Consider the following 25,810-nt stretch of genomic DNA (forward strand, 5'->3'; position numbering starts at 1 on the left):
GTTGTTTTCAATTGTTTTTTGGAAAAGATCAGCTGTGCACTCAGGATTTCTGGTGAGTAGGCTATGATACGGTGCTGGTTATGGTCACTTGGCAACCTCAGACGCAACATGTCGGGCACAGAGTAGGCACAAGAGTCATGCCCAGCGCCTGACCTCGCGTTTTCCAGGTGGTTAAAGACACGGCATGTGTACAGCCACTTACTCTGTTGTTAAAATGGCATTCCACTTGGTGAAGAGCACATTATGTTTGGGACCCGAAATTCCAAGTTTAGGACTTGGGACTTGCAAAGACTTTAGACTTCTTTATGACTTGCAAAACAAACCTTGGTCCTGCCTCTTATTTACTGTATATGTGAAATTTTTTGTCATGTTTAACACAAAACAGATTTAAACACGATGTGAATCAACAGGTTTTATGAAATGTGGACAGTTTTATCCTCTGACTGTTTCTTCTCTAAGAACTCAATTTGTTTCCCTGTAATCTGCAGTTTAAACAGCAGGTGGTGCCAGGTCCCCATCTTACAGTTAACAGACATCACTGGACAAGCTGTAAAAATAACTATTCTTTATTGAGAGTCACAAAGAAAACAGGTAATAAATACAGAAAAAGGACAGAATCATCATTTAACACCCAAATCACAAAGAAGGTTTCATTAACACAGAGACAGAAATCTGATTTTTTTTTAATGTTCTACATCTTTTCTTTCAGTATGATGCCTGACTCCTCCTGCAAACATCGTGTTGGCAAACAAGTCAAAGAACCATACGGGTAACTTTAACCCTTTTAACTACAAATTTGGTATTCTATCCATCCCAGCTGATCATTTTTTAAATCAGACATCAGTTTTTAGATTTACTTCCCTCCAGTTTATTTCTATTGAAATCAACATGCAGAGTCTTTAAACTTTTAATAACAAAAAACCTTTCACAAACTAAAATCTATGTAAGCTGGCATGTGTCGTGAAGGAAAAAAAATCTAATCTATGCATAAGAATTAATAAATTGTGCTCTCAAGTTAACGAGAAGTTAAACAATGATTGACGCCGTCCTGTAGCTCTGTCCTCATACAAAGAATACAGACTCAAGTTTCAGAAAATCTACTGGTTTGGCAAATGTACATCAGGATAATTACAACGTCAATGAGGATGGAGCTTAAAACTTAGAACAAAGAGTGAAAGATATGTCTGTGTTTTATGATAAAATGAAAATGATGAAAAAATGAAATGCAAATACAAGAAAATGATTTGAGAATTGTTGGTGTATTTTGTTTATTTTGCAGATTCTTTCTTTTTTTGTGTATAATAGATTAGTTTAAGCTTTCTGTTACATAATATTCTAAATTCAAGGTTTACTTATGAGCTCTCCGGAGCTGTATGTAGGGAAGTTTTCCAAAGTCAAAACAAACTTTGAGGAATTTTCTTGTTGAAGATTTAGGAAACAAACTAAAAACCACAAACATGGAAAAACAGTCCGTCAGGTGGTAGCTTAGCTCCATCAAAAATACACCTGCCAAACAAGAACTTCCCATGACGAGATGATTTTGTTGGTAAAACCTCCATCCTTGACTAACAGACAAGGTAAGCATTTTTTAGATACATGTTGTAAGTCATGAGAGCTGCTTGGTTTGACACCCAGATGATTTGTAAGTCTGAAATCATTCACTAGCTCACTACTCACTCACAAAGTGTGTTGACATCTTTTGGACACTAAACTGTATTAAATTCACCTGGATTCTAAGAATAAATTACACAGTACTGGATTCAAGAATTCAGGTCATTTTCTTTATTTGATTAAATTTCAGAAATGGTGGGTAAATTCTGCAACTTGGAGAAATTACTCTGGAATAACTACGGAAGCACCCCAAAAAAGCTTATAAAATTTAAGGTAAAAATTTAGTTGTATTTCCTCAGTCAATTAGTATCTTGTATTAAAGATCTACAAATAATATTACAGAATACAGATCTAACAACCCTAGAACACAAAAATATGTCCTAATCACAACATCTTATGAGATACAGAATCTCATAATGACAAGATTGGTGTTTTATAATTACAAAATAATTTTCTTGTAATTACCGGATACTGTTCTCATAAGTATGACCTAGTTTATTCTTGATTAAGCATTGAGCCGTCTCAGACCAGGGTCTGACACCAACACAGCTGTGCTCCATTGACTCTAATGCAGTTGTTTCACATTTCCTTCACTTTCAGGCTGGTTTTGTGGATTTGGAGCTAAATGTTGTGCCTGGGGCACGTTGTGTATTAATGATACTCGTTACCTGGAGAGGTTGGAAAAAGATATACGTTTCTTCCCTGTTCCAAAACCAAAATCAAACCCTGAAAAGTGTAGGGTTAGCTAGCTAGCTACTGAAGATATAGCCTACTGAATGTATACACATGCTGCTTTTGCTTTGTAATGATTATAACAGTGAAACAAAGACCGAGCCTGCTGTACAGGAACCAGTGAAGGGAAGCAGGGAAACTTTGCTGATATTGAACCAGCTGTGTGTCATCACATTGTGTGCGGATGAACGTTGTTTGACTTCCCCGGAGATCCCTGCCTGTCCAGCGGGGGAGGTCTGGGTGCTGGCAGCAGCTAACACTGTTCATCTGCACACACTGCGATGCCACACAGCTGGTTCAATATCAGCAAAGTTTCCCTTTATATTCATTGTCTTGTGTGGCGATCAGCAGTGATGTGGTGGTTTACTTTTACACTGTGATCTGTAGCCTATAGTTCGGCTTTAGCTTCTAACTATCTTTGTCTTTTTAACCTGTTGTTGCTGCTGAGTCAGTTTGACATCCTGGATATACCCTTCAAACCCCTCTGTCTGCTTCTCTCTGGAATCACTCTTTCATTTTTCCAAAATATGATAATATTTCTTCAGGGAGTGCAGTTAGTTACAGTGTGGGCTCCATGCTTACTCTGACAGCTTGTCAGACCATCACAAAGGGGTGGGGTTTAGCGTAAGGTCAATTACAAGAAAACTAATTTTATTTTGTGATTACGAGATACAAAAGTCATAACTGCAAGACCCAGGATCCAGTTTTATTCTTTTTAATATGTAAAATGCAAAATATGTATTTTTTAAAGTGGATTCAACAGATTTTTTTTCATAGTTAGCATCTATTTTAAATAAATTAGCTTCCTTGGCTTTAAATGCACCCTGTAGTTCAAATACACCAGTGCTGCTTATAGTTCTTATTAAAGTTAGCTGAGTTAAAAGTAATAAAATCAATTTAGCTGACTAATATGAAGTTAGCAATGTTTTACAAGTTGTTTACAATACTAATTTTTGTATTTCTATGAGTTTGTCATGTCGCACATTATTTACTGTAATAAATCTGATTACAGAGTCGAACACAGACAGGATTGCTTCATGAAAAGTGAATGATTTTGTTTTCTGCTGTTGATGATGATGATGATTGGTTGTTTGGGGGTTTCCAAACATATGCTTCATTAAAAAGGTGGGGTTTGTGTATATATGTGTGAATTTATATGTTGTGTGTCTTTTATATACATGTGTATGTGTCAGTACTGGTTGGTTAATGTGTGTACAGTATATATACAGAGTGTGTGAAATTTTGTACTTCTATCTTTGTGGGGACCTTACACTCTGCCTGCAAAGTGAGGACATTTTGACAACTGAGGACATTTTGTCTCATTTTCACTTCTTAAAGCGGTTGTTTGAGGGTTAAGACTTGATTTAGGTTTAGGGGCTTGGCTAAGCTTGTCAGTGAGGGACCCAACAAGAACAACTTCTATCTGTGTGAGGACAGTTTCTCTACTGCCAAAGAGAGGACATTTTGTAAAGTGAGGACATTTTGTAAAGTGAGGGCATTTTGTCCAGTCCTCTCATTGTCAGGCTGCTTTGATAGTTAATATGTTGTCCAACTGTTAGGTTTGAGGTAAGGTCATCATCACAAGTACAGAAGTACAAAGACGTGTGTGTGTGTGTGTGTGTGTGTGTGTGTGTGTGCACGCGCGCGTGCTCTTAGTTGTTTTCTGTGAAGTCTCGGCAGATGCCTCGGACCAGCAGAGGGACGAACTCGGCGAGGCCGGTAAACTCCCTGGTGAAAAAGGTGTGGCTGTCCTTCGGCTCTGATGCCATTGCTTTGAGGTCGTCCATGGGTGCCCAGGCCACGCCCACTGAGTACATGGTGATGCCTGGTGATTTTTTGGATGGGAGAAACAGGAGATATGAAAGAGATGTGGATATCCGTTACAAGTGAACAAAAACTGCTGCCTTTAGTTTAACACACACCTTGTTTCTGCGCAATCACGGCCGGGTCTTTGACATTATCATATGACTGGCCGTCTGTCACCACAATGAGGAAGTTGCGACCTGGTCCCGTCCGCCTGGCAGGAAAAAATTACACTTTTTACATATGATTCAAGCGTTTTCCTCATCCACAGAGAATGAATCCTGCTGAGACAAACCTCAGCCGTCTGAACATCACTCCATGACTGGGTTCACATTTTCCGGCAATGATTTTCTAACACTTCAAAGTTATTTTTTAAATCTAATAATCAATAATCAAACTTATTGTCATTTTGTTAGCAAATTTGCTGGGTTTTGAGATGACTAACATGGTAAGAAAACAAAAACATTATATTTCTGTAACATAAAATTCTGTTGTTGTTTGGGGTTTTTTTATCTGAATTTTTTTCTTGTACATTACTAAAGAACTTTACACCCTAAGGCCTCTAGAAATAATTGTAAAATTAGTAACTGGTCACAAATTGTATACAAATGAAACCTGTGAAACTCAACATAAAATTCACATTACTGCATTTTTTAAAGTCACAAGCTTGGGAACTATAGCTTTAAAGGGGAGAAACCCAAGGTGAATGGGGTAAAATTTTTCAGCTAATAGATACCACCATGAAACTTCCCTTGCTGATTTCTCACAATAGGACAATTATTTTATTGTATGTATGGTAAAGCTCTTAACATTATAGAGCAAAAATAACGACAGGTGAGGAGAGTAAATTAAAGTAACAGATATCATGATGAAACTTCCTCAGTTAATTACTTACATTAAGACCTTTTTCCAATATTACACATTTTCTAAAGTTCTGTGTTTAAATATATAAATAAGGCATTAACTAATTAAATATGAACTTTTTTGCATTAATTCCAAGATTAGAAATCCGAACTAAAATAAACCTAAATGTGTATTTTGGACATTTTCTTTCCAGTAGTGTAGAAGAGGACTAGTTAAGGCTTATCCTTAAATTATTAAAACCTGGTTGGGTGTTGTGTAAAGTGGAACACAACACTCAGGTGTGGTGTCACCTGAACAGGTTCTGGGTGGTGTAGCTGATGGCGGCTCCAGTGGATGTTCCTCCGCTCATGTAGGGGATCCTCCTCAAGGCGTTGATGGATTCATCTTTGTTGGAGTGGTCAAACAGGCCGAACTCCAGCCTCTGATCGTAGGTGAACTGCACCGCACCTGGACATCCAACACACAGTCAATCAGCCAAACATCTCCTTAACAAATCAGTTAATCTCTTGGTCAAATAATTGTTTTCATCTTGTGAAGCTGACCGACACGAGCGCCCACGTCTGAGATGTCAAAGCTGCTGGCGATTCCTGCCAAGAAGTCCAGGACCAGCTGGAAGTTTCCCTCTCCGACGCTGGAGGAACCGTCGATGAGGAACCCGATGTTCACTGAGTTGTAGCAGGTTTTACCTTAAAAACACACGTTAAATTCAGATGACACATTTTCTCAACTTGGCACTCAACTTTTTACCACCATGAATTTCGCATCAAGTATAACAAGTGGCAATGTAACGTCAGTACAAGTACACAGAAGCCCTGAGAGGCAGTGAAGTGATCCATTTTTAGTCTAAACTGTTTTCTTTACTGCATTTATGACCTGAGAACAGGTAGGGAAAAACATTTTGCCAGGATAATCTTTTGAAGTACCCAACACATTTTTTGACAAATTTGCGACAAAAGTTTGAGAGAAAAACAGATTTAGATTGTGGTGCCCTTTTAAGCTAAGCTAACTGTCTGCTGGCTTAATTTCATATTGATGGGACACACATGAGAGTGGTATCAATATCATCTAACTCTGCAAGTAAATGTTGAACTAATCCTTTACTTATTTGGGCTTGGTTGAGATTTAAAGGTCCAGTGTGTAAGATTTAAGGAGATTTAGTGGTGTCTAGTAGTGAGGATTGCAGATTGCAACCAGCTGAAACTTCTCCCAGTTAGATTTCTTGGAGTTTATTGTTCCAGAGATTTTCACTGGGAGCTGAATTATCCACAGAGATCTCCTCCTCTCCAAAACAAACAGACAAGCTGGTTTAAACTGTAAAAACGCTGAATAAAACAGTTTCATGTTACAAATCAGTGTTTTTCCAACGTCGTTTGGCACGTCAGAGACAGACGGCTCGACCACCACGTGCTAATGTGTGCCCACCTTTTTTTCTGATAACTTCAAATCCAGACTTTCATGAGGTTTTTACCACAAGCTTAATTATCCACAGAGGTCTCCTCAGGTGAAAACCCTGACTAAAGCAGTTTCACATTACAAATCAGTGTTTTTACCTACGCTGCTTGTTGCTAATGGGCTGCTAACTATGTTGGCCGACATGGAAACATAAATGGCCCAATTTAGCACCAGTGTTTGGTTTGTTCAAATAGACATGCAGAAACATGGCGGTGCATTATGGCGATCTCTGTAGACAAGGACCTGCTCTCTATGTAGATGTAAACGGCTCATTCTAAGGTAAGAAAAATACAACAATTCCTATTTTCAGGTGATTATACACTAAAGAAAACATACTTATTATATTGTATTCCAGTTCTGTCAATATATCCCCCAAAATCCTACACACTGAACATTCTGTGTTGTGGTTGTGTCTTACTGCAGAGCAGGCCGTCCAGCGAGCAGAGCCTCTGAGCGAGAGGTTTGACGTGTTTGGTGGTGCTGAACCAGCTGGGGATCAAATAATTGAAGAAACCATTATCTTTACACACCGCCTGCAGATAGAAGACACATGGAAACATGTCATATACAACTGCTGAAAAGTTTGTAATCTGCTGCCAATAAAGTTTGGTGGTGTTTGCTCAGATGAGGAGCAGACTCCTCTATATGTCTGAAAGGTGTTCGATGCTTTCAGGTCATAGAAAGTCCTTTATAAAGATAGATGTTACTTAGCATGAAGGGCTTGTTTTGTGCATGGAGAACAAAATGCCATACAATGGTTCAAACTGACAACTAGAAGAGACAAAGATCCCTCTGAGAAACAGGTGAGAAGAGAACAAATCAGTGGTAAAAGAAACCGGAAGCTTAGCATCAAAATGTGTGCAGATGTCCTGTCTCACAATAATGCCTCCAATAAGCTGGAGTTCTTCAAACTTCACTATAGAAACAGAAGGTTAGTCACTGTTGGAATATCAGCTGAACATACTATGGACTGACAAATGACAGTTCAGACCTCTTCAATCGAACCACTGAGTAGGGCTAAGAGGACAAACACAATATTCAGAGCCCAGTTGCTCCTTTGTGGTTCAATAAGGATCGAGGGTCACTGAAAACAAATTCAACATCCAAGTTCACCCAGTATTTTCCACTGTCACAAAACACTTTGGAGGCATCCACTCACTTCATTCTTCTTCTTTTTAAATGTCAATAAAACATCTGGCATCTACGTAGGGTTGCGGCAATATACCGGTTTCAAGGTATAAAGCGACATAAAAGTTGATGGATATCATACTGAGTACATTTGCTTATCTACGATACTAAAAATAAAAAAATGCAACTGGACATTAAATCTGTCAGTTAAAGCTGGGCCGTCTGTGAGTATCTGCCGCCCTCATTGAATTGGCGATGGTGGTGGTGATGAATAAATATGCTCCGTTATTTCAACATTGGATTGAGTTGTTAATGTGCTAACTGGCTAACTAGCATCAAGACAATCTTCCAGTTCCTTTTATGAATGACATTACAGACGACAACCATCTGCTGGTGGGAGTAGTAAGTATTTTCTCTCTCACACACACACACAGAATGTCTGGTCTTTGTGTTTCGATGCAACTTTTTGGCTGAGACACTGCTACATCAGGCAACACAGCTGGGGGCCCTCGTTGCCACTAGTTCTCTGAAGTCGGTTTGGTGTGTCTGGGCCTTAAAAAGTACAAATGAAGACAATTTGAAGACTTCTAAAAGTAATCCAAGGATTTAGAATATGTTACTTAGTTTAAGTAATCCCATGAAGTATGTTAGTAATTACATTTTAGGGCATGTATTCAGTGTAACAGCTGATTCTGGTCTTTTCAAAAGTAGTATATATTTTATACCTTTAGCTGAGGTTCATTTTTAAATGTTGAATAAATGAAAGAAAATGTGAATAAAGTACACACCTTCTTCATGAAGTCCTTGTCTCGCACCATGGGGAGCTCCTCAGGCGCCGGTTTGGCCACAGACACCAAGAAGACGTTGATGCCGGACTCTCTGGCCAACATGGCCGCCTGCTCCAAGTCATCAGATGGCCAGCCGTCAACCAGCACCATCATCACCCGGGGGTGACCCCGCCTCCCCCCTTTCTCCTGGGTGAAGAAGGTCTCCGCCGTGTGCATGATGGCCTTACCTGCACGAGGTCAGTGACAAGACAAGAAATCAGTTTTCTTTCAATGTTTTTTTAAACATTCATTTTGTGCCATCACAGTTTAGCTTGTTACTAATCACTGACATATGTATGCTCTCCATTCAAGTTGGACTTCACAATAGGCTGATATTGAAACAAAACTACTACAAGAGAGGCAAAAAGCATTTTAAATTTCATATCAGGGATCTTATTGTTAAGCACATTCATTCAAAATGTAGCATTTGACAGTATTATTTATGTATTTAATTTTGTAAAAATATTTTAAAGATTCCTCCACACACCACTAGAGAGAGCCCACGTACCACTGGTGTTAAAAATACCACGGTTTGAGAATCAATGCTGTTGGTGAATAGGAGTCCTTACAAATACAGTGCAGACATGTGTGTGTGTGTGTGTGTGTGTGTGTGTTTAACCTATGTTGGTGTCTCCTCCCAGGTAAGCCAGCTCCTTGATCGCAAACAGCAGCTCTTTAGGCTGAGTGTAGTTGTTCAGTAAGAACTCAGTCCTGGGAGAATCACTGCACACACAAGCCAGGTGAAAGTCAACATGTTGTATGAAGTAAAAATATGTAAGTATTATCAGCAGCATGTAGTTAAAGTACTTAAATTTAAAAAACAAAAAAACAAAAACAAAAGTACATATAGTGCAGTAAAAAGTTTTACTTTTACTTTTTAGTTTTACTTTTAGTTTTTTTTTAAAGTTTTACTTTTACTGCTCCATCTGATGTTTTTGGATTAATATCACTGCTGCATTAATGTCTATGTGAAATCTTTTGCTCATTCAACTCCTTTATATACTGTTGGGTAGTTTAATCTAAAGCAATACATAATATTCTAAAACATCATATTATGTTTGTAGCCTGGCTGTCCTGTGGGAACCACATATCTCTAAAGTCAGAAAAACAGCCTGTTTTCAGCTTTGTGACGACGACTTTTCCAGCTGATCCAATAAGGTTTTTAGTGAGTTTATTTAGCTTAAGACGTGGGAGAATGTTCTCAATAACCTTGCCCGAACCCTGATTCTGAGCCTCACCTTAAAATAGCCCATTTAGGAAGTAAAGACCAAATGTCCTCACTTTCCAGGTCCAATACATTAGTCTTCACATAGGCATACACGCGATCACACACACACACACACACACACACACACACACACACACTTATATAACACAAACAACATCAACACATCTGAAGTCACATGGTTTTCAGGGGACAGGAAGGGGATGACAAACTAAAAGTAACTGAAGCTGCCAGATAAATGTAGTTCAGGTGTAGTGGAGGAGATGGAGAAAGGAGCATAAAATAAAATTTAAAAAAACTCAGGTACCTTGATTTTGTACAAAAATTAATTCATTCATGCAGTTGGATGAGAGGCAGGGTACACCCTGAACAGGTCACCAGACTATCACAGGGCTGACACATAGAGACAGACAACCATTCACACCTACGGACAATTTAGAGTCACCAAATAACCTGCATGTCTTTGGACTGTGGGAGGAAGCTGGAGCACCTGGAGGAAACCCACGCTGACACAGGGAGAACATGCAAACTCTGCACAGAAGGGCTCCCCCACCCTGGGTTCGAACCAGAAACCCTCTTGCTGTAAGGTGACAATGCTAACCACTGCACCACCATGCCGCCAGTTTCAGGATAAAGTAGCAAAAATGAAAAAAAAAAAAAAAATCAAGTAAAATACCTGGATTTTGTACTAAAATATCACACTTTATAATGGGAATTGCAACTTTACTCAAGTATCTGTAACTGTTTTTTCTTTTTCTTTTTTTTTTTTTTTTAAATATGTTGTACTTTATTTATTAACACAATCTGCCATGGAAAATACATTTCTACTAAAAAAGTCTTGTTCCTTGGTATTTTTTTCTTTAAGTGAGCACAATTTATGTTAAAATTCAAAATAAACTTCAAACCTGATAGTTAAAAACTTTTGGGATTTTTTTTTCTTGTTCCATTTTCCAGAAAATTTTCTTTATTGCTCTTATTTTGTATTTTATCATAGGTTTTGTGTAAATGCTGCTCAAGAAATATGATGCCAAATGGCAAGATGGGGGCCCAAAAATTAAATTGTTGAAAGGCTATACCCCTCACACTGTAAGTCAGATTTACTTGAAATTCAACAGACAAGTTCAGCTCAATGTGCTCTACAAAAAAGCCTGACCATTGAGGTCCGGTGACTAAATTTTCCACTATTTTGAATTTTTTTGGAAAAACAAATTTTTGACATCACCTCCTAAACTGCAGCTCTAAATTTGTACCAAATTTTCTGTGGATCATCACTGGACAAAGCTTGTCAACAGGTAACAAACACTTAATTCTTAATTAATATCATATTGCATTTTCAAGATACTGACCTATGAACTTTAGAGGGGGCGTGGCTCACCACATAAAAAGACCTAACTCCACAACCTTTTGGCCAATCATCACAAAACTTGCAGGAAGTGTCTGCATAAATACTAGCAACATACCCTTAAAGGTTCATTCAAATATGCCACTAGGGGGCGCCACAAGTACAAAAAAATAGGCATGGTATTACACAAATCAGACTATAAATCAGAAATTCTCGGTCAAATAATTCCAAACCTTGCAGGATATGTTTTATAATAATGTTTAAGCATGCTTGTAAAATTATTATTATTATCGTTCAATAGGGGGCGCCACCGGTTCAATGGCCTTTTGGAAAATTTGGTTAGAAATCAATGATAGTTTATCCAGTTATCACTAAACTTGGTGAATATTTTTAACAAAGCTATTAAAACATGTCCCCAAAATGTTTCTGCAACTGATAAATAAGAAGCAACAGTGTTGCAAAAGAAGAGTGTGGCCCGGTGGAGATTTGGACGTAATTGAATGAGCATCTGTCTGATTGTCATAAAACCTATTGTTCATCTTTAATGCAGGTGATCTACACTGTTAAAGGTCTTGATGTTGCCCAGCTTTCAAGCTTTAAAGGTCCGTGCTGGCTTGAACCCCAGAGTTGCTGCTTACAGCTATGTTTATAATATCACTTTCAATCTAAATGTATTGATTATTTGCGCTCTGTGTGTGTGTGTGTGTGTGTGTGTGTGTGTGTGTGTGTGTGTGTCACCTGGCCTGGATCAGTCCTATATGTGGTCCTGTTGATCCAACTCTCAACATGGCCGCCAGCTTGGCAACAAAGTTCTTTTGCAGGTTAAATCTTCGCTGCCCGATGTTGTTACTGCTGTCGATCACCATGGCGATGTCCATCTGACAGTCTGCACATGTACACACACACACACACGCACACACACACATTAACAGGTAAAGCTCTAGCTGCACAGTCTTAGGTCATGTTCAATCTTTAAGTCCTGCAGCAAAACCTTCACAAACACAAAACAAGTGCACACTGTACCTTTATTTCCACCTGTCAGAGCTTTCTTCACTGATGGCTTCTTCAGTGGTTTCTTTGCTGCAACACACACACACACACACACACACACACACACACACACACATAAAGGTCAGCTGGGGTAACACAGTCTGTCTGGTGGAAACATCACACTCCTGTTGTGTCTGGAAGCCTCAGAAGGAGAAAAGAAGAACAAGAAGAAGAAGGAAAACAGCAGGAGACAGCAGCAGGAAAAGTGTTTGTTTACCCCCGCGTCATTACTGCTAATTTTCAAAATAAAGCTGGTTTTCAAATTACAGCAGTTTCAAATAATTCTAGGGGGCACTATTGAGCCATTTTCTCACACCCACACACTAAACCCATAAAACACAAAACTGTCTTCATGACTTTTTGAGCACAATTAGCCCCTAAAAAATGTGACTGCTTTCGTGAAATAATAATTAACAGCTATGTCTTTAGGGTCCTCACACCACTCAGCGCTCAGGCCCTAATAATGTGTATTATTTACCTGGCTGTGCAGCTGCAGGCAGAGCTGTGGTGCTGGTCTCACTGGTCAACTCCAGTGGAACATTAACAGGCTCTGGTCACACACACACACACAGGGGATAGGGTAATTGGTTGTATATTAATGTAAATGCAATAAACAAACATCCTCAGTTATCTCTGGTATACTTCCTTCCTTCATTTCCTTTACTTTAATCTTTGGTAAAAGATGTCAGTGATGCTAAATATTAATAACAATAAAATATTTTTATTTCACCAAAGGGTTCACATGAAAAAAAAAAAAAAAAAGGTCAAACAATTCATCAATGAACAGAATGGCTCCACCTACTGGTGAGGCTGAAGGAGGCGGTCCAATGGGGCAGGGCCTGTGATTGGATGCCGTGGGCGTAAGAGCTCATGTAGTTGTGTCGTCCCTGCAGCTTGTGAACCCTGACGGGGCCGCCGGATGGACGCAGCACCCCCCTGCAGAGCAGAGACACATCCGGAACATAGACTTATAAGTTTCGTCAGCTGACAAACAAAGTTTACAGTATAATTCTGGTTTATAACACCTGGGTCTCATTTTTGTAGTTTTTCAGATGTGTCTGTGTACGTGCAGCTGGGCCACCACTGAGATTTGCTTTGCAGACCTTCTGCACACAGATCAATTACTACATTCAACTGGAAGCAGTAATTTGCCATTTTGAGATTTTCACAAATTTATTTTCTTGATAAGAGTCAGATTGATGCCACTCTCATATCTGTCCAGTAAATGTAATGCTCCAGCCAGCAGCTGGTTAGCTTAGCTTAGCATAAAGGCTGAAAACAGGAGGAAACAGCTAGCCTGGCACTAAGCAAAGGTTACAACCTACCAGCACCTCTAGAGCTCACTAACAGGTTATACCCCTTCTCTACCAGTATAAGCACGTGTACACAGGGTTTTTTTAAACACCTGAAAACCCACTGAAAGAGGTGATAGACTTGTTTCCCATTGCCATTAGATCAGAGCTGTGTGCATGGCTCTGCAACAGATGAGTATGCCTTTCTGTTTGTGGGGTTAATCCTTTGGTATGTCACGGGCAGGCAGGAAAACAGGTTAGCAAACAGCAGAAAGCAGCATGGAGGCCTGTGAAAACTTTACGGTGGTTACTTCTTTTTATGTATCTTACTTTTTTAGTCTCTTTTTCAATCTCAGTGCAGACTAATTTCGAATGATGTTTGAGTGCTGATGGGAGGAGACGGAGGGTATTTTGTGGTGGCGCGTCATTGGATCTCAGCAGTTAAGAGGCTAAAATTAGCACGTTCACCCGGGTGTTGTGTTTCTATCAATGCCAGTCAGCATATCATATCATAACACAGTGCCAAGTATCTTTTTTTTTTAAATTATATAAATCATTAATAAAAAAAGAAATCCAAATTAAACTTTTGGCAGCCTACTAAGGTAATATAATCAGTTGCTTTTTCAGTCTACTAGACACATTTTGCTGCTTAAGTAAGACGGACAGACTGAAAACATCTTATTAGACAAAACAAATGTTGACAAAGTTTTCCTTTGGGGACATCATTTACAGTTGAAAAAATGTGATAAATTGTAATATGTCACAATATATTTTATCCCAATACTCTGCATTTCACAACATATTTAAAATCGCAATAATATTGTATTATGACTTAAAGGGAAATTTCGGTTTATTTCAACCTGTCTCCTATCCTCCTAAATTTGTTTCAAGTGACGAGTGACATAAAAATAATAGTTAGCATGTTAGCCGTTAGCCTAGATACAGCCGGGGCGCATAGTAGCGTCAGACCTGTTAAAACATAAGTGAACGGGCAACCTTCAAGTGCAAAGTTAGTCCACTAAACAAGCTTTTTTTCCACAAAGACCGCCTCATATCGTTAGGATAAATGTCAGAGAACATATAGAAAACGACATGTAAACGTGTTGTCTTACCTTACCGGTGTGCTGCCATGTTTGTTTACCATCTAGCTCTGCTTTCCAAAGCACGGCCAAAATATGGCGAGAACAAGCAGCGATCTCATAGCGTGCCTGAAATCTCGCGAGAACAAGCAGCAACAGCTGGAAGGCAGAACCGGACAGTAGCCTGAAAAGTTCATTCATTTATTTTATGAAAGATTTATAGAATAATGGCTGACTTTTTGCCAGACTTCGACTTTGTGGAGGAGGAATTTGATTTTGCAGAGTTTGATGGCCGCCCTTATTTATTTGAGCCAGAATACACTGACGAAGAGCTTCGTGAAATTGAAGAACGGAGGAGGAGAGAGAGAGAGAGGTGCAACAGGTAGAGGACGAGAGAGGAGGAATGGCTGCTGCAAGGCTGCGTAGCTCTGGAGATTGGTGGTGTACCTGTGAATGCTGTGCCCCAGTGCCCACAGAAGAGGAATGCCTCTGTTGCAAGCAATGGGACCGGTTGCAGCCTTATTTTCAAGGTCTGGATGTGACCGAGGACGAGACACCTCCACCTGGAGTAGTATCCAGCTGGGCTTTATCTAGAGCTCGCCAGATATATTTCGGCCGCGCTTTGGAAAGCAGAGCTAGATGGTAAACAAACATGGCAGCACACCGGTAAGGTAAGACAACACGTTTACATGTCGTTTTCTATATGTTCTCTGACATTTATCCTAACGATATGAGGCGGTCTTTGTGGAGAAAAAGCTTGTTTAGTGGACTAACTTTGCACTTGAAGGTTGCCCGTTCACTTACGTTTTAACAGGTCTGACGCTACTATGCACCCCGGCTGTATCTAGGCTAACGGCTAACATGCTAACTATTATTTTTATGTCACTAGTCACTTGAAACAAATTTAGGATGATAGGAGACAGGTTGAAATAAACCGAAATTTCCCTTTAAGTATGGCAATGATATCATATCATATACCATAATATATATATTAGTACATAAAAGTGTCACAGATCTCAGCCGCTAACTTGATGAGTACAATGTTCTTCTTCTTATTTTTTTTCATTTTCATTATTTTATTATTTTTGTGGGAAATATGACATATAGCAGAAAAGATCATATAAGGCCCAAGTTGTAAAATATAAGAATTTAAGGTTCAGTGTGTAAGCTTTAAGGAGCTTTAGTGACATCCAGTGGTGAGGACTGCATATTGCAACCAGCTGAAACTTCGCTTGGTTGGAAATCCTTCAATGTTCATCATTCAAGAGGTTTAATCTGGGTGCCTAACTGTCTGTAAAGGTCTCTCCCCTCCAAAACAAACAGACCGGGTGGTTTAAACCAGTAAAAACATGTTTCATATTACAAATAACTGTTTCTCAGATGCTGTTAGGTGAGCCCAGCCAACTTTAATAACTTAGGATCTAGATGTTTAGGAGTTTCATTATCTAAAGCGGTCTCTTCCGCCCCAAAACAAACAGGCCCAGTGATTAAACTGATAAAAACACACACACAAAAAAAAGTGTTTTTCCGTTGCTGCTTGTCACAGAGGGGCTGCTAACTACAGTGGCCGAGGTAGGTGCCCTGTCTAGAGCCAGTGTTTGGTTTGTCTGTTCTGGGCTGATGTAGGAACATGGTGGTGTAATATCCATAGGCGAGGACCTGCTTCCTGTGTAGATATGAACAGCTCATTCTAAGGTAATGAAAAGATAACAATTCTTATTTTCAGGTGATTTTACACTAAAGAAAATATCATATCAGATTCCATTTCCACCAACATATCCCCCTAAATCCTACACACTGGACCTTAACATAGGAAATGTAAGGGAGAAAGAATCCTTTAAGGTTAACAAATAAGTAAGGAGTATAATAAAGTGTTTTAAAAGCTCAGCTTGTTTGATCTAAATCTGATCACAGTCAGGTTTAAATTTAAGTCCCTCTTCGTTTAAAGGAAGAGTTCTCTCGAGGTGTCTCCATACTGACCCTGGAGCTTTGAATAAAAACCATCTCATAACAGGAAGCACGGTGCGAAAACATTTAAATGAGTCCGACTTCAGAGAAAAGTGTTTGGAAAAAAAACAGAGAAAGGACAGGAAGATGAGGAAGATGAGATATGAAGGAAGGAGAATTTCCCCCTGTGGCCCTCTGCAGAGGAAGGAGGAGGTCATTCAGGGTTGAGAGCTTAATCCTCCAGCCCTGCACATTCCTTCATGGTGTTGGTGTTTTGTTGAGGTTCAGCACACAGCAGGACTCACGCTGCTCATTATTATGTCACATCTGCAGCTGCTGTCAGTAGCAGAACAGAGTGTTTGATTCACGTGTCTGTAAATCTACACCCAAAAAAACTCCTGGCTGCAGCCAAACTGGCTGCAAACCTCCATCGACTGTGTGACCAACCTGACTTCAGAAATCTGCTTTGGTGTGACGTTCAGGGGCAGTCAGACACAAAGGATCAGTTATGGTGGCAAACAAAAAACAGGAAATAAAGGTACAAAGACAGACAGCAGTTGTAAAATGTAAAGTCCTACCTGTGGATGGCAGCTCCACAGACGGAGGAGACGGAGGCGTAGATCCCCGTCCCGAACACCGACACCCTCCCCTGGTTGCAGTCTGGAGGACACAAAACCACCACTCTGTCCTCCATCAGGTCAACTCCACGGGTCACACAGGTCACAGGGTACGGCACTGATCAACAACACACATCAAGGTTCATCATAAGGCAGCAATAAAAGGGTTAAAATACACAAAACAATAAAATATCTACTTTATTCTTTGAGTGTTTAGTTTCTTTCTGATTTTATAGTACTTTTGTTTTTAAAATTTAAATACTATTGGTCCTCAGCACAAACTAAAGCTATATACATTTTCTATAATGATAATCCCAGAGCACCTGAACACAACATGGACATTAGATGTTAGCATGTGACTTTGGCGTTTAGCTCAAAGCACTGCTGTGTCAGCAGCCTTGCACCTAGAAATTACATTTGTATGTCACTAAACTGCTAATCTAATCACTGCCCGGGCTATGTTCAGATGCAACATTTCTTCCAGGTGACAAAACACGTCATTCCCATAGACTTTGCAGTGAGGTTGTTGGTGAGGATGGCGGGTGTACAAAGTGTAGGGGTTTGTGTCAAGACTCCTGTCTTAGATTTAGTCAACAATCAGTACTTCAGTTAAAGTTAGGGAAAGATCATGATTTTGGTTAAAGTTCATTTAAAGGGTAATAACAAAAACATGCTGTAGTCACTACGAGTGGATTCTGTATTGCAAGATCGCTTATTCTGGTTGACAGCGGTGAACTATTTGCTGATACGTTCAGTATAAAAAAAAAAAAGGACATATTTCGGCTTTACGTTTCCCTCAAAATAATTTACAGTTTCAAATTAGCAGTGGCGCCCCCACTGGTGAACATAAATGGAGGCCGATATTACTGTCTTTAAGAGGCTGTGGCCTGCTCATTTTTTAAGCTAGCAGGAAGGTAGTGATATCTTGTGAAACTAGACAACCTAAAGCATCCACTGGTACCAAGCATTTCGGTAAAGCTTGTCAGAAAAGGGCTAAATAATGCCCCAGAATTAGACTAAACTTTGGTGAGGGAACACCTGGCATGGCCATTTTCAAAGAGGTTCCTTGAACTCTCACCCCAAGATATCTGTATGAAAATGGGTTCTATGGGTACCAACAAGTCTCTCCTAGACTTGAGAGGGCTTGTTCCCAATAAATGTTTTGTTCTTGAGAGTCAATGTCTGTTTATGGACAAGTACAACTAGCCTTTTCAATCCAGTTTCACTCCAAAGTCATCGAAAACTGGCACTTGGTCAGTGACTTCTCGCGTCAGACGCAGATGAAAAAAAACGTCTTTTCACTGGTGTTCACTTCCTGTATGATTGTAAAGCCAAACCCTGTTCTTTTTTCCTAAACCCAACTATCATCACATGTCCACGTTTGGTCATGGACTTTCCACGTCCAGATATGACGTCCAAGGTACCCTGGGTGTGTTGGTTGTTGATGTTCTGGGGCGCCGTGTCAACTTCAGCCTGTTACATGCATTGTCTGTTTTTAAAATTCAATTCTGTTTTCATAGGAAATGTACAGTTTGCTCACTGTCTCTTTCAAAATAAAAGCACTACGTTAGTATAGCGCTGCGAATGGACATTTTTTTCCTTCAACAACAAAAGCACATGGTTGGATTTAGTAAAAAAAACAACAGGTTTTGGCTTTACAGTCTTACAGGAAGTGAACACAGGCCTCCTGGGTGAATGTCGGAGGTTGTTGGACCCATCCCGCACCCTCTTGCATTTCCCCCTGATGCTGCCAGGCACCGTTAATAGCAATATATCATGCTGTATCTGACACCGGAAGTCACTGACCGAGCACCGGTTTTCAGCGACTTCAGAGTGAAACCAAGTTGGCAAATCAGTTATATAAACGTACCTTCTAGGAGACAGGGCTGCTGAAATCACTATTTGCTTTATAGTACAACACATTTATGCATTTGAGTGAATTCTAAGTGTAAAATATAAGCTCTACTTATAAATGCAAAAATAGTTTCCAATATTTTCCAATGCATGAAAATCTTAACTTACTACTGAGTGTGTTTTATAGAGGGATCAGTGAATGAGTGAATTAAAGAAGCAGCATAGTCTTGTTTTAATGACATAAACCTAAATAGATAAATAAATAAATTACAAAAGAAACTGGATAACAGAAAAACAAAAGCATGTTATTGTCATGATATTAATGTTTTCAGCTGTCAATCAGTATATAGATTAGGCTAAATGATGCACAGAATGCCTCTGAAAAGAATAAAAGTGACTCAAAAACTGGGAGAAACCAACTGGCTTTACGACAGAGGAATAGAGGTTTACTGTTTCATAACACTATTCATGAGAGCGAGTTGGTAATTCATTCAGAATAATAAATCTGCTCTTTGAAGGGACTGACTCGGGATAAAAGGAGCTTTTCATCTGTTTCATCTATTAGAGAGAAACAGAGTTTAGATTTCAGACATTTTTATGATTCGGGCTCAAAACAAACACGGACGTTAAAAAAAAGTACCGAGGATCAACAACAAGTCATACGGAGAGGTTTAAAGTTACCTCTGCCTGTCCAGAGACAGAAAGACACTGTTTCTGAACAACACACAGGATTAATTCATCAAAGTGAAGAAGAAGAAGAAGAAGAAGAAGAAGAAGAAGAAGAAGAAGAAGAAGAAGATACAAAGCTCCTCTATTGACGGATCAGATTTAAGGCTTAGAGACAAAGATGAAGACATAAATCTTTATGAAAACAAATGTATAGTTTCATCAGTAATTTCACTGTAGGTTTTATAAAACAAACAGGAGGAAACAGTGACTTTGTTGGGGACTCTTTTCATCCATCCATCCATCAATCCATTTTCATCCACTTATCCGGGCCGGGTCACTGGAGCAGCAGGCAAAGTACTCCAGATGCCCCTCTCCTGAGCAACACTTTCAAGCTCCTCCTGTGAGATCCCGAGGCATTCCCAGGCCAGATGAAATATATAATCCCTCCAGCATGTTCTTGGTCTACCTCGGGGCCTCCTACCAGTGGGACGTCACCACCTCAACTGAGCCCTTTTGACACAAAGGAGCAGCAGTTGTACTCCGAGATCCCGCTGGATTTCCAAGCTCCTCACCCGATCTATACAGCTGAGACCAGCCATCCTTCAGAGGAAACTCATTTTGTCTGTGTGTGTTCGCAATGTCATTGTTTCGGTCACTACCCAGAGCTCATGACCATAGGTGAGGGTTGAGACGTAGATGGACCAGTAAATTGAAAGCTTCGCCTTCTGGCTCAGCTCCCTCTGAACCACGACAGTCTGGCGCAGCACCTGCATCACTGCAGACACTGCACCAAACCGCCAATCCATCTCACGCTCCATTCTACCCTCACTCATGAACTTGAACGCCTTTGTGGACTATTTTCAGTGGTAGATTAATTCACATTTGGTGCTCTTATGAGTATTTGTGGCAGCAGGACGGTGTGTGTGTGTGATTGCATCAAAATAAACTACAGTGTGTGAGTTCGTGGTGATGAAGGAACATGTCATTCAGTGACACAGCGTGGCTCACTGATGTGTTTGATACCACAATGGAGGAAGAAGATCTATCAGGCTGAAGACACATACCCTGGTGAGACCATCCTGATGGCGTCAGCTCAAGATTATGTTTCGTTCTTTGCATAAATCTGGACTCAATGCCACACAAAAGTCTTTCTAGAAATTAAAATGTAAGCAGGGCCAATCAGGGATCTGCACCGAAGTTGAAAGCTTGCAGAACAGTAATGGTGGCTCCCGAAGCAACAAGCTATGACTCTAACGTCAGTTAACAGAGCACAGTGAAGTTACTGCAGAGATAGAGTCAATAACAACAGTTAAATAGGAACATGTTTCTTGGAGGAAGATGTTTTTGCTGTTGTTCTGACTGGATTTAGCAAAAACAACGAGCTCTGTTGGCGATGAAGAAGATATTCTCCGGTGTTTTGTGACGCAGACTGGCTGAAGGAGTTTGTCCCGCCCACTGAAAGTCTTCGAGGCGACATCGAGTCCAGACTGATATAGAGCGAAACAGAATGTTGAGCTCATGTCATCAGGACGGTCTTACAACGTTAGTCGAAACACACACTGTACTTGTTTGGAGATGCATTCACTGTTGGGTTGAGTCTTTGTGGAAGACGAAAAATGTAGATAATTACCATGACTACCCTGAGGCCCTGTCTACACGTCTACATCAACAGTACATCAAACACCAGAGAAGAAGATTCTGAGCATATGCAGTGAGCTTATTTTCCTCTGACAATAATCAAACAACGCTAGCAATTATTTCCTCATTTATACATATTTGACATGACGTAGCATCTTTCTGGTGCGCAGTCCACGGTGCAAAATGTGACTCGTGTGTGGACAGATGTCGAGGTAAATTGCCACTGTTTTTGTTGTTTCTGGTGCGTGCTCATTACACAATGCAACAACTGGCATGTGTGAATGAAGGGGGTGATGTCATCGTTTCCAAATTGCTTAGTTTTACACGTCCACATGGAGACAAAGCAACTGGGATTTTTAAAAAATCTGCACCTTAGAAAGAGTTTTCAAAAATCTCCATTGTACACGACCACACAGATCAGGGCTGTGGTCAGTTATTTAACACCAACAGGAACCATTTTTAGTCTTTAACTTCTGATGTGAAGCTATCACTGTCAGCAGACACAGACAGAAAGACAGACAGGAAACATTCAGGACTGACCGCTGGACTCTGATCCAAACGTCGAGGACACCAAGAAGAGAAGGCCTGCAGAGAAAAAGAAAAATAGATTGATCACATCAACCCGTCATCAAATACACAAGAAACAAAGGAAGTTAAACCACAGACTGACACAATAAAAGAGAGTAGAAGAAGAAGAAGAGCAGCATACCTGTCAGAGGCAGCAGGACAGACAGCTGAGACATTTCTGCACCTGAAACACAGACTGACCTCAGATTACTGAGAATAAACATTATTAATGCTCACATGTGAACAGTCAGTAGACATGTCTGTCTACATACTGTACACTGTGAAGTCCAGTCAGTCGACTCTTCACACACAGATATACATTAACCACTCCAGTAAACCAGTCACTAGGTCAGACTGGTCACTCAGTTAGTAAACCAGTTAATGAGTTATACACATGGTACAGGAATAAAGGGGAACACTTTACAATAAGGTACGCAAGAAACGAGTAGTTCCCTCAGTCATTATCAATTAACTGATTATTAACTAATGATTAGCTGCTGTATGACATCTGACTGGGAGTCACTCAAGAACTGACCATTAACTAACGGTTAGTTGCTCATTCGTTCATCATTAGTTCTTTAGTAACTACTCGTTTTTTGTACCTTACTGTAAAGTGTGACAGAATAAAGTGTCGAGAAACCAGTCAGTAACACAGGGAAACAAAGTTAGTAAATATTTAAGAAAAAAATCAGTCAACAAGTGCAGAATACGTAGACTAGTTAAGACAACAGTTAAACAGTCAGCAAGAAATTCTGGGCCGAAACTGATGTTTAAAATAGCAATTTGGCTGACGATGTTTTTTTTTTGTTTGTTTGTGTTTATTCCCCCTTTTGTTCCAGGGAAATAAAGAAATCTTCATTATATAAAAAACTAACTGAAGTGTTTTAAAGTCATTAACTCATAATTAATTCATTACACTGCATTTGAATGAGCACATATTCAATCATACACATATGTGAAATAACCTTTAATATAACCTTTTACATGAAAAACATTTTTGAAAAACTGCTTTAAAAGTCTTTTTATATGTATATATATATATATATATATATATATATATATATATATATATATATATATATCATAATTGAATCCATATAGCTGTATCTATTCAAGCTTCTTGCTTAAAGACTAAATTTTTCAAGATTACATTTGAGCACATTATAAAAAGCGTCAAAACATCATCCAATACTTCTACACTTTTTACTGAATAGAGCTTGAACACACCGATGCAACCTCCGTAAACTGTTAGCCCCATAGATGTAAAACAATATCCGATACCACGATGGCACCTATTCATTCAAGTGGAGCTGCTTGCCTGGAGCATACGCCGGGTTTACTTCTGCAGTATGCGGCTCACTAAACATACGCAGTCGTGTTTCTCCTGTGGCCCTGCCCACAAGTTCCCACTTGGCTCATAGACTTTACATTGTGATGACATCATCCATTTTTAAAAGTGTTATAAATATAAAACCGCCCTGGCTCCAAATTCATAACACAAAGAGTCATTATTGACCTCGTTTGCAGTTCGAGGTGTCAACAGTTTTACAGACGTCTCTTTCACGATGGTGGTCTATGGGGAAAAAAATTTGTTTTACTGCTGCGGGGATTCTTCTCGCTGCAAAGCTGCAAGTGGCCACTGGGAGAAACCTGGAAGCTTGGGGGCTTGGACAGCTGTAAACAGCAAACAGCTAATGTTAACGAGCTCTCTTACTTGTGATGTCAACACAGACTTGTTGTTCACATCGTAGCGTTATAACGGAAACAATAGATTGCCTCCTCTGCGTCAGTAGTGAGTTTACTGCATCCTTTTGCTTTTGACAGCGTCCTGGGGAAGATCTTTGTTCGTCCCAAACTAGTTTCATCAATGTCATATTTGCCGATAGGTCGATGGCCGTCTCAAGACATCAGAAATCAGCGCAACCCTAATTAAAACCATCGATCAATCGCCAAGACACTGGATTAATGAACTTGCCGCACACCTGAGAAAGTATTATATAATGTCAAGAAAAAACCCTCAACCTTTGTGTCCCTCTATTAACATTCTGCCGTCTTTGGATTTAACCGACCACAGGGATGTGACTCACTCTGGACCAACTTTAACTTAAACTTCTATGCTGATTTTGTTACATAGTCTTTCATATTCATATGAATGACAGAAAATGGAGAACCCTACATGGGTTGAGGGGTTGATGTTCCCAACTTTAATAATTTATGATCCATTGGAGAGTTTATTAACAATTGTTTGTAGGTCAAATTGTCCCTTAGGTTTAGTTTTAGTACATCTTCTCTGTATATATATTTAAGGAACAGTTTCTCTAATTGAATTTTTTTTCTTAGTTTTTGTTCTTTGCCTCTTTTCCAATGTTTTTGGATGAGTATCTTTGTCCTTTTATTTTTGCTTTTTAAAATAATATTTTGAAATGCACGAATGGAAACCTGACACATTTTTGGAACTGCTCCTGCGCTGTAATTTAGTTTGATTTAGAGTATCTGGTAATAAAAACAAATCTTTGCAAAGAAAAAATAAATCAATCAATTGTAATCCAGTGATGTCGCCAGTGAGCAGACACAGTCAGTCAGTTAGTAAATTAGCCAACAAACACGATTCAAGAATAATAAACCAATAACCAAACCAGGAAATCTCTCAACCAGAGGCCAAACAAGTCAGTCATAAACTGTTAATCACTAAACTGCAGTGGTGGAAAGTAACTAAGTACATTTACTTGAGTATTGTACCTAAGTTCAAATACAAGGTACATGTACTTTGAGCATTTCCATTTTCTGCTCCTTTCTCCTCCTCCTCCATCTCAGAGATAAATACTGTACTTTTTACTGCACTACATTTGTCTGACAGCTTTAGTTACGTCGTGTCCAGTGAAAACCACGTATCTCCAGATGTGTTGAATGTTGGTGATAAACTGAAGGATGAAGTGTTCCTTTATGTGTTGACAAAATTCTCCTCCTTCTGAAGCTAAATAAACTCTTAAAAAAATCCTCTCGGATCAGCTGGAAAAGTCGTCGTCACAAAGCTGAAAACAGGCTGTTTTCGAACTTTTTTGAAGATACATGGTTCTCATTGTAGATTAAACTACCCAAAAGTATATAAAGGCGTTAAAGTGAGCACAGCCTTAAACATCTACGGCAGTAAAATGACACACATGCACATTAACACAGCAATAATATTAATCTAAAAAACATGAGATGAAATAGGAAAAACGTTTAACTGCAACATACTGATTTGTACTTTAAATATTTTGACTACTTGCTGCTGATACATACTTTTACTCAAGTAAGGTTCTTGTACTGTATTTTTACTTGTAGTGGAGTATTTTCACAGTGTGGTATTAGTACTTTTACTGAAGCAAAGAATCTAAAAACTAATTAACAATTAAAGCAATTAACATATTATTGGTCAGACATTAAACCAATCAGTAAACAAGTGAAACAGCCAATCAGTAAACTAGCTGGCAGTAGGTACCAGTCTGCATGTAAAGGCATCAGTAAACCAGGCAGTAACTAGTTAAAGAGGTCAGTCAACTTACTTAACCCACCAGACACAAACTGTTGGTCACTAAACAGTCAGTAAACCAGTTAAAGTTTTTCAGTAAACATATCAACCTGTCTGTAAAACGTCAGCCAGTTTCTGAACCAGCTAACTGGTTTACTAGTCAATAAAAATATGCAAACAGCTTTTATCGGTCACTCAGTAAACCGATCAGCCACTTTAGTAAACCAAGTACTGTTCAACCAGTCAGGCAGTAAAGTAGTTTGCAGTAGGAAAGAAAATCAGCAATCGCCTTGATTGGTTTTAAATCAGCCAATCAATCCATCAGTAAACCAGACAGCCATTCATCCATTCACCCATTCATCCATTCATCCATTCATACAGTCAGTAAAGATCTCAGTGTAGAGAAAGCAGTAAACTCAGCCGTCTTACTGACTGTTTGTTCAGCAGTCGTCTCTCAGGAAAACTGTTCAGAGTTTATTCCCTGGATTCAGCAGGCGGTGAGCTGGTGATGCTGAGCTGGTGTTGATCACCCAGCAAGAGTGAGGCAGCCCTTTAAATAAGCTCTCTTACACACACACACACACACACACACACACACACAC

At 39.5% G+C, this 25,810-nt stretch overlaps 1 protein-coding gene across 3 annotated transcripts; it reads right to left on the reverse strand.

The window, feature by feature from the left end:
* Positions 1–550: 550 nt before the first annotated feature.
* coch (coagulation factor C homolog, cochlin (Limulus polyphemus)) lies at positions 551–25,744 on the reverse strand. 3 transcript variants are annotated; one of them, XM_049596123.1, is made up of 15 exons: positions 25,642–25,744; positions 21,840–21,881; positions 21,671–21,715; positions 16,931–17,087; positions 12,837–12,970; positions 12,513–12,584; positions 12,008–12,064; positions 11,723–11,870; positions 9,037–9,140; positions 8,379–8,605; positions 6,881–6,995; positions 5,553–5,696; positions 5,301–5,457; positions 4,266–4,360; positions 551–4,168 (listed from the first exon to the last, which is right to left on the reverse strand). In XM_049596123.1, the coding sequence occupies exons 2-15, from the start codon at positions 21,871–21,873 to the stop codon at positions 3,996–3,998; spliced, it is 1,662 nt and encodes a 553-aa protein (XP_049452080.1). In that variant the 5' UTR covers positions 21,874–21,881; positions 25,642–25,744; the 3' UTR covers positions 551–3,995. The 3 variants fall into 3 exon arrangements, with proteins under 3 accessions (XP_049452080.1, XP_049452081.1, XP_049452079.1); XM_049596124.1 differs by having other exon boundaries at positions 25,638–25,730; XM_049596122.1 differs by lacking the exon at positions 25,642–25,744 and having other exon boundaries at positions 21,840–21,979.
* Positions 25,745–25,810: the final 66 nt, after the last annotated feature.

This window comes from Epinephelus fuscoguttatus, linkage group LG14 (genome assembly GCF_011397635.1).
Source record: "Epinephelus fuscoguttatus linkage group LG14, E.fuscoguttatus.final_Chr_v1".
Classification (NCBI taxonomy): domain Eukaryota; kingdom Metazoa; phylum Chordata; class Actinopteri; order Perciformes; family Serranidae; genus Epinephelus; species Epinephelus fuscoguttatus.

Bases quoted from the DNA above. Each gene is read 5' to 3' on its own strand.
- coch (XM_049596122.1), bottom strand. From the start codon at position 21,921: ATGTTTATTCTCAGTAATCTGAGGTCAGTCTGTGTTTCAGGTGCAGAA. The intron at 5,458-5,552 runs GTCAGCTTCACA...TTGGATGTCCAG, and splicing joins AGACGTGGGCGCTCGTGTCG to GTGCGGTGCAGTTCACCTAC. The intron at 4,361-5,300 runs GTGACACCACAC...TTTTCCTGCCAG, and splicing joins ACCACCCAGAACCTGTTCAG to GCGGACGGGACCAGGTCGCA.